The sequence below is a fragment of the Lissotriton vulgaris genome, chromosome 1_1 (assembly GCF_964263255.1).
Source record: "Lissotriton vulgaris chromosome 1_1, aLisVul1.2, whole genome shotgun sequence".
NCBI lineage: Eukaryota > Metazoa > Chordata > Amphibia > Caudata > Salamandridae > Lissotriton > Lissotriton vulgaris.
In genome coordinates, this window is record NC_141685.1 from 2,127,409,474 (window position 1) to 2,127,422,022 (window position 12,549).

General features: G+C 43.3%; 1 protein-coding gene across 2 annotated transcripts in view; it reads right to left on the bottom strand.

Annotated features, from left to right (window-relative positions):
• Nucleotides 1-12,549, bottom strand: part of LGR5 (leucine rich repeat containing G protein-coupled receptor 5) — a 743,377-nt gene that overhangs the window by 561,597 nt on the left and 169,231 nt on the right. For both annotated transcript variants that reach the window (XM_086921836.1, XM_086921845.1), the window contains exon 2: nucleotides 8,146-8,217. In XM_086921836.1, coding sequence (XP_086777962.1) covers nucleotides 8,146-8,217 — 72 coding nt within the window. The remainder of the gene's footprint in view (nucleotides 1-8,145; nucleotides 8,218-12,549) is intronic.

Here is a 12,549-nt window from a genome sequence, read left to right on the forward strand (position 1 = left end):
TGGGTGAGTAGTGCGCTATACAAATCTTTAACTTGAACTTTATGGCGTTGGCGATTTTATATGACGATTGGAAGCTACGGAGTAGCTCTGTGAGCAGGCAATCACAATGATACATAGGTAACTGCCTCTTGGTAACATGTATGTATGCTACTACACATTATAAAAACTCTTCAGAAACACAGAATGTTGACTTACACAGTATTATTATGGTGTTGTTTTGTATAGATTTGAATTATGCTCTAGATAATTCTGTATCGTCATGCACTGTAAGAAAAGGAAAAATAAGAAAAGACCAATAAAGATATTTAAACATAAAAATAAAAAATAAATAACAGATCCGCTGCAGTGTCTCTGAAGATTCTGACTACTTCTCTGAGATCCCGTTGTGCTGAAACCCCTGCCTGCAGAGACAGCACTGGATTGCCTTCATGTGCCAACGTGCATGGTTGACCAACAGTATGCAGGAAGTGAACAGACCGAGCAGGCACAAAACCTTCAGAACTGGAACAGCTGTTCCATCTTGAAACATTGGGATCATAGCTTGGATGTCTAGAATCATATGAGGAGGCAGGAAAGCATGACTCACAGTAGTATCCAGTACTACCCCTATGAACAGGTTGCACAGAGAAGGCCCCAGGTGAGATTTGAGTACTTTATCGTAAAACTCAGGTCGATCAACAGCCGAGTTGTTACTTGCAGATGTTGAAGAACCATCTCTGATGACTTTGCCTTGAGCAGCCAGTCGTCCAGATACAGGAAAACAGGAATCCCCAACCTTCTGAGATGTGATGCAACCACCACCATCACCTTCATGACGACCCGTGGAGTGGATGTAACACTGAATGGAAGGACCGCAAACTGATAATGTTGAGACCCCACCGTAAAACGGCGATACTTTTGATGCAACTTCAGGATGAGAATGTGAATATATGCATCCTGTAAGTTGATCAACACCATCCAGTCTTCCTGCTGCAGCACCAGAAGAACTTGAGCTAGGGTCAACATCTTGAATGTATCCTGCTTGAGGTAAAAATTCAAGATCCTGAGGTCTAGGATAGGCCTCAATCGCCCGTTTTTTTTGGGGGGGGGATCAGGAAATACCGGGAGTAGCATCCCTGACCTCTTTCCTGCTCCGGAACAACCTCTATTGCACCTTTCTGTAACAAGGACAGGACCTCTTGTTGCAGAAGCAACAGATGGTCCTCCGAACATCAGCCCTGGCGACGGGGGAAAGGAGGGGTAAAATCCCGGAAAGGAAGGGCATACCCATTTTCTACAAGATTTAAAACCCAAAGATCTGATGTAACAGATTTCCAACTTTGTAGAAAATGGGACAACCTGTCTCCCACGGGTCCAACATGCTCTAAGATGGGGGATCTAGAGCTGCTTCCCTGCGGAGCCAGTTGGGGGGAAAGGAGAGGAAGAGGAGGAGGAGACTTGTTGGCGAGCATCTCCCTGCAGTCGACCTTTACGCTTCCCTCTGTATGTTCTGTACAGAGGGTTTATCTGTTGTTGCTGATGCTGCTGTGGACTCACCCAAAAATGAGCCACCCTTCCAAAATTCAGAAATCTTAGGTACCCAAAGCCTCTAGGATGAGATTGCAAACCTAGAGACCTAACAGTAGCTCTGCAGTCTTTAAAACGCTGTAGCACTGAGTCCGCCTTGCTGCCAAAAAGTCTGGAGCTATCAAATGGAAGATCCAACAGCGTAGCCTGAACATCAGGAGAGAGCCCCGATCCTCTCAGCCAGGCATGCCTCCTAGAAGCCACTGCAGAACCCATTACCCTGGCAACAGAGTAAGCCGTGGCAAGCCCAGACTGAATCACTTGACGGGCCGACCTTTGAGGGTCGGTCCGCACCTCACTAAAGTGGCCCTGGACATCCTTGGGGTGTTTAGGAATCACTTCCTTGGCTGAGTCCATTAATGAATGGATGTAACGTCCCAGCCAGCATGTAGCATTAGTAGACTTTATGGCCATACTGGCTGATAAAAATACCTTCATTGCCGACTGTTCCAGCGTCTTTGAATCCATATCCCCAGGAGTGAATGGGAAGGAACCTGAAGACTGCTTTGACGAACATGAAGCCTGAACCACCAAACTTTCAGGCGAAGGGTGCATTGACAAAAAATTAGGATTCCCAGTTGCAACTTTATATCGCCTTGATACTAATCTGGAAACAGCTGGGTTAGACGAAGACTTTAGCTACACTTTCATAATGGGTTCCATTAAGGCTTCATTGAACGCAAGTAAAGGTTCCATCACTGATGAAGGGGAGTGAAGAACCTCCTTCAAAATGTTCGACTTGACCTCTGCCAAGGGCAACTGTAACTCCAGAAGTTTAGCAGGTTTCCTTATTACAGAATGGTAGCGAGAGACATCTTGAGAAGGAAGAGCTTTGGGAGAAGATAGCTCCCAATCTCTTGATGTATCCAGCCCACTGGCTTCTTGAAGCCCTTCAAAATCCTGGACGGGATGCAATATATCTCCCTCCGCTACTTCTTCCTGCTGCTCCTGGAATTTCTCCTCTTCCAGAAGCCTTTGAGCCTCCCTTCTTGAATGCATCTTAAGTATCGACTTTGGCTGTGCCAGACACGGGCACCAGTGACCTCAGAGCAGACGTCGATGGAGGCCCTTCAGATGCGGATGGTGGCACCGCACGAAGTCAGGAAAGCGCCAGGCCGGAGCCCGATGGTGCCAGAGAATAGTCCATCCTTCCCTACTGGGAAGGGATCAGTGTTGAGAACCTCGGCATCGGGATAGGCCAAGATGGAATCATTGGCATAAAGAGCATAAATTGTGCCTGGGCATATTGATGGGGAACACCCATATTAAAGGAAAGTGGTCCCACAGGGCAAATAGGCTCACCAGATGGTTTAACCGCCCTAGAAAACATGCCATACATTGCATTTAAAAAATTTGAAGGCTCCGCACGTGGAGCTGGGAAAGGTGGTTATGGATCCAGAACCGCCTGATCTGGAACAGGCTGACGTCTTAAGGCTGGCTCTGGCTGCGACGCCAGAGACACAGGAGTAGGGTCTGAGTGGCCGGAGGCAAAGGAGCCGCTTCCTTGGACGCCAGAGAGTCACTCGGAGCAGGAGAATGTACCAGAGTCATCTGCGGTGAAGGAGAAGGTGAGATGTCATCCTTCCTGTGACACTGCATGACCGGGGACCCCGACTTCGGCAACTTGCCTTTAGAAGAGCGACGCCTGGACCCATGATGTCGCTTCTTCTTATGCTTCCTTGACGACCTCGAAGTGTGTGTAGTAGGAGACTTTGACCTCAACTTTGTCCTCTTCCGACCTCTCTTTTCCTTCTTCGTCCGAGCCATGAGCAACTTGGCTTCCCTCTCTTTAAAGGCCTTCAAGTTCTTCTGATGATACAAAGAGTATCCCTCAATGTCGTGGTCAAACAACAGGCACCAAAGCCAATCTTCGTGAGGGTCTGTAATGGATATATGACCCTTGCATTCCTTACAGGGTTTAAATCCAGGCTTTTTCTGAGCAGACATCAAACAGATACAGTTTTCAGACGTTACTGTAACAATGTAAACCACGAAGAAATGGAAAGTCCTAGAAAAACAATTACGCATAGACGACGAAGAAAAAAGGGAACTGATGTCAGCACGCCGACGAGGTCTTCTTATGGCTCTGATGACATCACACGGAGTCATGAGCGCAGCAGTGCAATTGTGATGCTCTTGTCGACGTGGGAGAGCTATGAAAAAAGATGCCATGGAATGCTGCTCAAGGGGTAATTCAAAAGGTGAGGAATCCACAGGCAGATGTATTCATCAGAAAAATTGTTTCTATTCGCACAAGTATTCTACTTTTGATTTAAGATAAATGTTACGTTTTGTTTCATCAATATGTGTTGTGTCTTACACGATAAAGAGAACGCAAAAAAGTGTTATCCAGGTTATATACATTTGTTGGAAGTATTTCAGCAGGATTATAATAATGCTGCCAGTAACAATTTAAGTGTAAATATCGGCCGATTTATGCTTTTTTAAGTTATCCTGCTACAGCTCTTTGTGTTTTGTTTGCCTCTCGGAGCATCTTACCATGCCGGCTGGGTAGCTCCCACTGGCGGCGCTTTGTTCACTGGAGGGTATTTGTTAGGGACTAAGATGCCGGTAGAGTGCCCTTGGTGCGGTGGGAGCAGGTGAGTGGCTTTCATGTGGCCAAGGGGGATCCCCGACAGTACCAACACTCATTCACGCTCGCAGTAAACATATAATCTCTAGACTCTGGCCCCACAAACAAGCATGTAGCAAGGGACTGTTTCCAAAAGGACGCTTTCGGCCAGGATAGCAGGCCGAAATCACAAAAAAAAATATTACTACTAATTATTTTATTTAAATAACACTTGTGCACACATTTTACTTTTATTACTTATGAATCTGATAAGAATAAGGAAGCACTCAAATCACAGCTACAAAGTTACAGTGTTACTTCATAACAAAAACATTACAAAATGCAAAATAAATAATTGCCTACCTTCGCATCCGATGTGCAGACTAAATAAATAGCCATTATATACAAATATTATAAAAAAGAACTAAAAAACACGTTAAACAACATTTGTCACTGAAGAGTAAGGGACAACGATTAGACAAATGTAAACAATGTGCATAAAGTTAGTTGACTCAAAATGTGAATGACAGTTGAACAAATCAATGGACAGAGATACCTGAATCAAAGTACTTTTAATTATGCATGTATGAATGGTGCATTTTTATTTGTGATTTTTTCAATTTTATTAGAGTGGCAAGAAAGCTAACGCGTTTTCTATGCAAGAGATAAAAATAAATATTTCACTACTGTTGAACCTACTCCAAGATGGCTAAAACAGCACCTTACTTGGGGCTGCTCTAACACTATTAAGAATTACGACCATGGAAACCATAATTAAGCTATTCCAATTTTAAGGAACTCGATCCTGCTTAATAAATGACATTACGCTTGTCGGTGCACTAGCGAGTAAGGTGTAGATGGATCCATCTACATTTACCCACTTATTTTTCTAGCCTTATTTCTTTTGCTTCATTTTGAAACCTAACTTTTCTCTGGTTTTATTGGTCCCTGTTTAGTACACGTGAATTTGCATTACAAACACTGGACTAGATGCTATATCAGGTCAGGGATTATTCCACTAGAACAGACGGTCCCAATTCAATATCTCCTCCTCCGCAAAAAATACTGGACTAAATGCTATAATTCACACTTCTCAAACGTGACCTACTGATAGTTGTTTCTATCTGTAAGTAGCTCTCTAGTATGTAAATCAGCCTAATAAATTAGAAACTTTTGCTTTGCTGAATTAATATAGGTATACCAAATTTGGAAAGGTTTGTATTCGTAACAAAAAAGTATGTATTTCCAGAACCCCTAAATTGACCAATTATGAAAGATTATTGAATTTTCTAAGTATATTTAAAGCTGATGTTTAAGTTATAAATCATGTGGTGACGGGGAGACTTCTTCTAAAACTATTACCATGGACCAGAAAAGGTGAAACGGCTTTAATTGTCAGACAGATCAGACCTCAAGAAGGCTGTCGTACCTTCCCCTTAGCACTGACAAACCATGAAACCAGAGACAGACTATGTCTTAAATCCAGGGCACCAGTCAGGGGTACACACGGGTGGATGGCGTCCACCCACTTTTTACACAGGGTGAACGCCATCCACTCTGCTAAGCATTTGGGCTATACTGAATAATGTGCTGAACTCGCCCGATCTAATTTCCAAACACCAGGACACTTTCAGCAGAGCCTGCATGTTGTCTGCTTTCCTTCTGCAACTTGCAACAACGGTCAGGTAGGGATGGGATTTGGGTTTCTTATTTAGGACTCCTGCTGGGCCCCTAACAATGGCCGAATTTGAGGTGTAATCAGGCCTCCATTTGTTTGAGTCTCTTGGCTGGGCGCAGCCAGAAGCCTCACACCTGATGCAAATGAAGCGGAGGGGAAACAAAGGCTCACACCTTGTTAGTACTTCACACATACTTAAGAGAGGTAACTTTTCACTTTGTTTGGTCCCTGTTTAGGAGATATGCATACACAGTAAGGATAGCAGATGTGTTGGTCTTTCTCAGTATTTAAAACATAACAAATTGCATTTATATAGAGCTTAATTTTTCTTGTATAGCCCTACTCATTCCAATGCAGGGTGTCAGAGCACTTTACCTCAACACGTGAATATTACTTGTACAATAAATGATATGTTTGTAAATGAATGTACAGCATGTGTTACATAAAACTGGGAGATTGCAAAGAGGAGAAGTCACATATCATCGTCCATAGCTCACTGTGCTATTATTCTCTCAATGGGCTCAAACGCACACATGATAGACCTGCTAAACATATATGTGAGGGCTTTAGATTTGATGTCACTTCTTGTGATGCCACTTCCTTTAAAGTTGTGGCTTGTGATGCTACTTTCTATGATGTCAAGTCCTGTGATGTCATGTGCTGTGATGTCATGCACCGTGATGTCATGCGCCGTGATGTTGTGCGCTGATGTCGGGCAACGTGATGTCCCGTACCATGATGTCACTTGCATACTGCCTAACTAGGTTAGTCTACCCACTTATGTTTTTTAGGACTTGTGCCCTGCCTGAGTCTGTGAATGAAATATTGATTACAAGACTATCTTCTATTGAAAGTAATTTCCAGTAATTATCCCGGCACAAGACTGCCTGTTGCTTAATCAGTCTCAATCTCGTTTATTCCGGAACATAGCTTAATGTGTGTAGATTATATTAACCACAGAAAAAAAGGGGGGCAACACTTGCTTCGTGACAATGTGGTCGCTTCAGCAGGGCCAATACATTGCCTTAGAACAATAAGAAATTAAGTACACAAGTAGCCACATGTCGCAAACAGAAAGTGAACAGAGACCAGTAACAAATCAAGAGTCAGATTTTAAAATGGAAAAAAAAACTTTGATTAACATACTATACAGATATTAACAGTCTCCATTTTTTGGCGTGTCTTATTCGCCATTTCCTTTTATCTTTTACTCTCTTCACTTAAAATTTCTCATTTCATTTGTGTGTTTAACCTGTTGTGGATAGGAACTTTATCCTAGAGCCATCTGCCCTTATAGGGATAAAACTCCAAAACTTATACTTGAGTAATTTTGAATAACAGTCAAATGGGAAGCTGAATAGAAATGCAAAGAAAATGTGATTACATCCACTTAGGGAAACTTCTAGGCGAGTTATATCCTGTTCACTTACATGATCTTGATATCAGTTAAAGATAACAAGTGAATTTTTGTTTCATTATAGTAAGACTGGCTATAGTAGGATACACGAGCAAACATTTAAAGTTTTCATATCCGGCTGTGCAACTATTTCCAAAATCCTAGCAGGCTAGCAAGCAAAACATATACATTCAACAAAAGACTTCCATTAGTGAAGCACAGCGTTTTAAATGTGCAGGTATTGAAAAGGAAGAGGAGCAGCACTTCTCAGAAGGGCGATAGCACTTTTTAGCTGGAGACATTCACCTCACCTGGATTCAACCCTACTCAGGCAACTATATAGTGATTAATTAAATGGGCTGGGCTGAGAGCGTAGATTCTTAGTTGAAAGATTAAAGATGAACATATCATTTACCTTTTCATTGGATTAATGGACAGAATTGAATAAAGAATCACACACTTGGATTTTGCTAAAATGATACCCGACTAGATATCAACAATTAGACTTAGTTTTTCATTACTTTTTGAAGTGATCCCCTCTTTTGTTGTGTGTATATGTGGAGTTTCAGGGAGCCTGTAGGAGTTTGAGCATCATATTTGTAGAACGGACTAGTGCAGGGAACTATAGTCACCACTACCGATTTTAACTTTTGTGTATTTTTAGCAAGCAAAACAGCCTACGTTTTGCAATTTGTATTTCCTTAGAAAAGTTTCCACCTAACACTCATAGCCTCCTGGCTGATCTCTTATAAAAAAAATAAATCAAGAATCTTAGCCAAAGGCGAGTTTTCGATTAAGTGATTCCTTGTGTGCGAAGTGTGTCAGTGATGACAGCTTTCCGGCAGGCGCTGTTTTATCTGGTTCTCAAAGTGAGCATGAGAGACCAGCGCGGGAATGTATCCAGTGTATACTGTGTCCATCAAAAATACTTACAGCTCTTTCAGGAAGCGCAGATTGTGAAAGGCGTTTACTGGAAGCTTAGTGATGTTGTTCATACTGAGATCCCTGCAAGAGAAACAAACGGTATAACTATGGCATGAGATGTCAAACTGTTTATTCCTCACTTGTTGCAGCAGTGCATTAATGAACTTACTTTACAGGACTTTATCATTTTTTCAGTTCAACTTGTCTTTTGCATAGCCGTGCATAGCTGTATAGACAAAGCTGTGGTTTTTTTTTGGCAGTGATCTCTTATGGTATTCATGTGATATTTACAAGAATTTGATAAAGTGCTTTATTATAGTGTAGATTTCTTATCTTTGATAAACATAACCTTGGATGAGTCAATTGAAACAACACAACAATATCATTTGTGAGGGCGCGTCAAATTACATCTGCTTGTGGAAAACCCAGTGGTCCTGGAGCCACATATTGAGACAGAAAGCACATTCATTTGTTGCCATTATGTTTCTATGGAATTGCATTTTGTTAATCTCGCCTTACGTCCCAATTAAAATCTGAAGATAGATAGTGTAAGGACCGTCAGCACATCCTGTGGGTGCATTTCAAGCTCTACGGGGCACACATTAAGACAATTTTCTTTACCAAAACTGACGTGCTCAAGCATTTTATTTCAGTCAGATATAAAATACTAATTTCCATTAATAATGTAATCATGGTCCCGTGTCCTTTTGTCATGGTATTTGAACTTTCTTGTAAAACCTGTGAAATTACCCACTCGAGAATGCTTAATCGAAATATAAACTCTGACACCATATTTAATAATCTTCTTAAAGAGGGTCTCAAATTTTATAAATGGTTAGGCGCGGGCGGAGAACTCCGCTCCTCCAGTGGAGTCTGCAGAGATTTCCCTACTCCGCGCTCAGCTGAGAACGCGGAGTAGGGGAAAAAACTCAGACTCCGCAGTGCAGCGGAGTTAGCCAGCCCCGCAAAATTGGCCCCCTGCCTCCACCCCAACTAATAATATACCACTGACAACCTAATTTAAAAAGAATAAAAGTCTCTTACCTATATTGCGGTGTCCCCGGGCTGCCCTCCTCCTCCTCGCCGCACATCTTGCAAAAACTGCGCATGCACGCGCGCGAATTTCTCACTAAAATATATTTGTGAGAAATGGGCATGTGCGTGCGTGCATGCACAGTTCGTGCAAAATGTACGGCAAGGGGAACGGGTAGCTGAGGACGCCGCAATAAGGCAAGTGACCTTTATTCTATTAATATTATGTTGTCAGTAGCACTTTAATTTAGGCGGGTGGAGGCGGGTGGCGGAGTTCCACTGAGTTTCCCCCCAACTCTGTGGACCTCCGTGTAGTTGCACTCCGCAAGCTCCGCCCGGGGTTCTTAATGGCATCAAGTGAGCTCTGCAATGAGGGTGTACAGTGATTTTATTTTGTACAATGGTTTCTTGTCCCAGTTCCTCAGAAAGATTTGGAGCAATGAACTTCTGCAACAGACGAGCTCTCCCCCTGCCCCCTTCGAGTACAGCCTCGTTCTGCCTCTCTAAGTCTAAGTCCTTTTAAGTCACAATCTGTCTCAATGTTTGCAGGAAATACAGTTGCAGCCTTTTTTCAATACTAAATCAATTCAGTTGACACACAATTTGGTTTAATCTATATTCTAATATGTTTAAACACATTTCGGGCCGCCCAAACCTACGGTCAAAGAGGAAATAGGGAGCGAGGGCCCGCTGACAGCCCCCCTTGGGAAATTTCAGCTAATCCCATTGGATATGGTGAGGCAAGAAATAATACGCTGTAAATCAGGCTCGCCCGAAGATCCTTGCCCTCCCAAATTATTGGGACTGTTGGCAGATTCAATCGCGCCAACTCTGCAGCACATCTGGAATACCTCCATATGCACTGGGGAGTTCCCAGAGGGCTGAAAACATGCCACCCTTTTACCCTTAAAAAAGAAGCCAAACGGAGACCCGGAGGATTTGAATAATCTTCGTCCTATTTCCCTGCTGGCAGCCCCCGGAAAAATGTTGGAGAAGCTGATCCAGCGTCAGCTAAATGCCCATATTGAGGCAAACAATATACTACATGAAACCCAGTCAGGGTTCAGGCCCGGTTTCAGTACTGAGACGGCGCTGATTGAAGTGGCCGAGTCACTAAGATGGTCGTTGGATTCAGGAGAGTCGGCTATGCTGATGCTCCAGGATCTATCGGCCGCTTTTGATAACGTGGATCATGATAGGCTGGTACATCGGCTTACAGCAATTGGGCTGCGTGATCAAGCACTTGGCTGGTTGCAGTCCTATTTATCGAATAGAACACAGAAGGTTGCACTAGGCCAATGCTCCTTGAGGCGCAGGGCGTTGAGTTGTGGGGTCCCGCAGGGGTCGGCTTTAAGCCCCCTACTATTCAATATCTATCTTGCCCCACTTTTTACACTCATTGCCAACTGGGGAGTCACCGCTAGATCATACGTGGATGACACCCAGCTGGTTTTCCCCTACTCAGAAGTGTCAGAGGTGGCCTTTGCGCGCTTTAAGGGCTGCCTCCAAGATGTGGCAACTTTGATGAATACAAATAAGTTGAAATTGAATCCGGGAAAACGGAAGTGATCTTCTTTGGCAAAAGTACCACCCCCCGGCAGAACTATGGTGGCCGGCTGAGATGGGGACCCCCCACCCCCAGCCACTAGGCAAAGAACCTTGGGGTAAAATGGGACGATAATCTTTCTTTCGCGCCCCAAATCCAGCAAGTCACCGGATGCTGCTTGAGTAAAATGAGGAACCTCCGACAAATCTTGAAACTAGTGCCTGAGTCCTGTCGGAAAACGGTGATCCATGCCACAATTACATCGAGGCTGGACAATGCCAATGGCCTGTATATGGGTCTTCCTAAATATTTGACCCAACGGCTGCAAACTGTACAGAATGCTGCGGCTAGGCTGCTGAAGCATATACCATTTAAAGAGCACGTTTCCCCCCATCTTCGTTCTCTGCATTGGCTGCCTATATCCAGCAGGATTAAATGTAAAGCTCTCACACTGGCCTTTAGGGCTCTGCACGGTACATGCCCCAACTATCTGAGATCACGACTTCCCAGATACACTCAGACCCGCTCTCTTCGCTCGAATGATCGGGTTTTACTGAGTGTGCCACGAGTCAAAAGGGCAAGGCTGGGCCGTCGGACTTTTTCAGCTAACACGACTCGACTGTGAAACACCCTACCACCTGATTTGCAAAGGGCCCCGTCAGAACTGAGCTTCAGGAAACAGCTCATGTTTTGGTTATTTTCACTGGATCATTAACTTTGCTCGCTTACCGGGCATTCTGGCTTTGTTTTGCTCTCATAGCGCCGGGACACCTCCTAGTTGAGGTAGCTGTTCGCGCTATAGAAAAAACAGTATTATTATTATTTAAAGTTGAACAACTTGAACAAAAAAAATTACTGACGACATTAAAACTGGGATAGATGCTCATTTTATGATATGCTCACTAATTGAATCCCTATTAATAATTTACTGTTGATTAGTTAAAATCATTACAAAACTAAGGCTCAACAGCCCTATGATGCATTCATGGTAATTAAACACCTTCATCTTGAAAAACCCCACTAACCGAGCTGAAGAACTGGTAGAGGCTAAGGAGCTGCTATGATACATTTTAATTTACTGTTGTAAATTACCATCATTTGCATGTATTCCCCCAGATTGTTGCCTTCTGTAGCTGACCCCATTTTTGTTAGCATTAGCACTCGGTACACTTTGCCCCTACTAACCGTTGTTAAAGTGCTTTGTGCTCACTCTCCCAGACAGGTTCAAATTGGCGTCCAGCTAATTGCCACATTTAATGTACTTATAAGTCCCTGGTTTATGTTGCTATATGTACTAAGGGCCTGTGAGTTAAATGCTTCAAGTGGGTTGCAGGACTCACGGTGTCACCCACTAAAGTAGCTTGGGTTTGCTATGGCAACCTGTAGTGCATATTTAAACTGCCATTTCAACGTGGCAAAGTAAACCTTTTAACAATCCTAAACTTACATTTTAGTACGTATAAGTCACCCCCAGTGTAGGCCCAACAGGCATTAGGGCAGAGTGCCTGGTTTTTAATAAAGTAGGACACGCACTTAAATTTTACACGTCCTGGCAGTGAACAACCTCCACTGTTGTGTTTCATTTTGGCAAGGCTGTATTTCCATTGGAAAAACAGTGGTTTATATTAGAAGTCCTTATAATGCATAACTTCACTTTGGGACTAGCCAGAAAAATGATCCAAGGGCTCATCCGAATAGGAATTTAAAATCCATTCTGATAGTTTAGTGGGCATTTTCCTGACTAAGCCAAATGTGCCTGTCTGCCTGTGTCCATGATCACCTGACTTTAAATGGCTCTCTTATGGTATGCTGTGTATTCCTCCCAGACAGTGGAT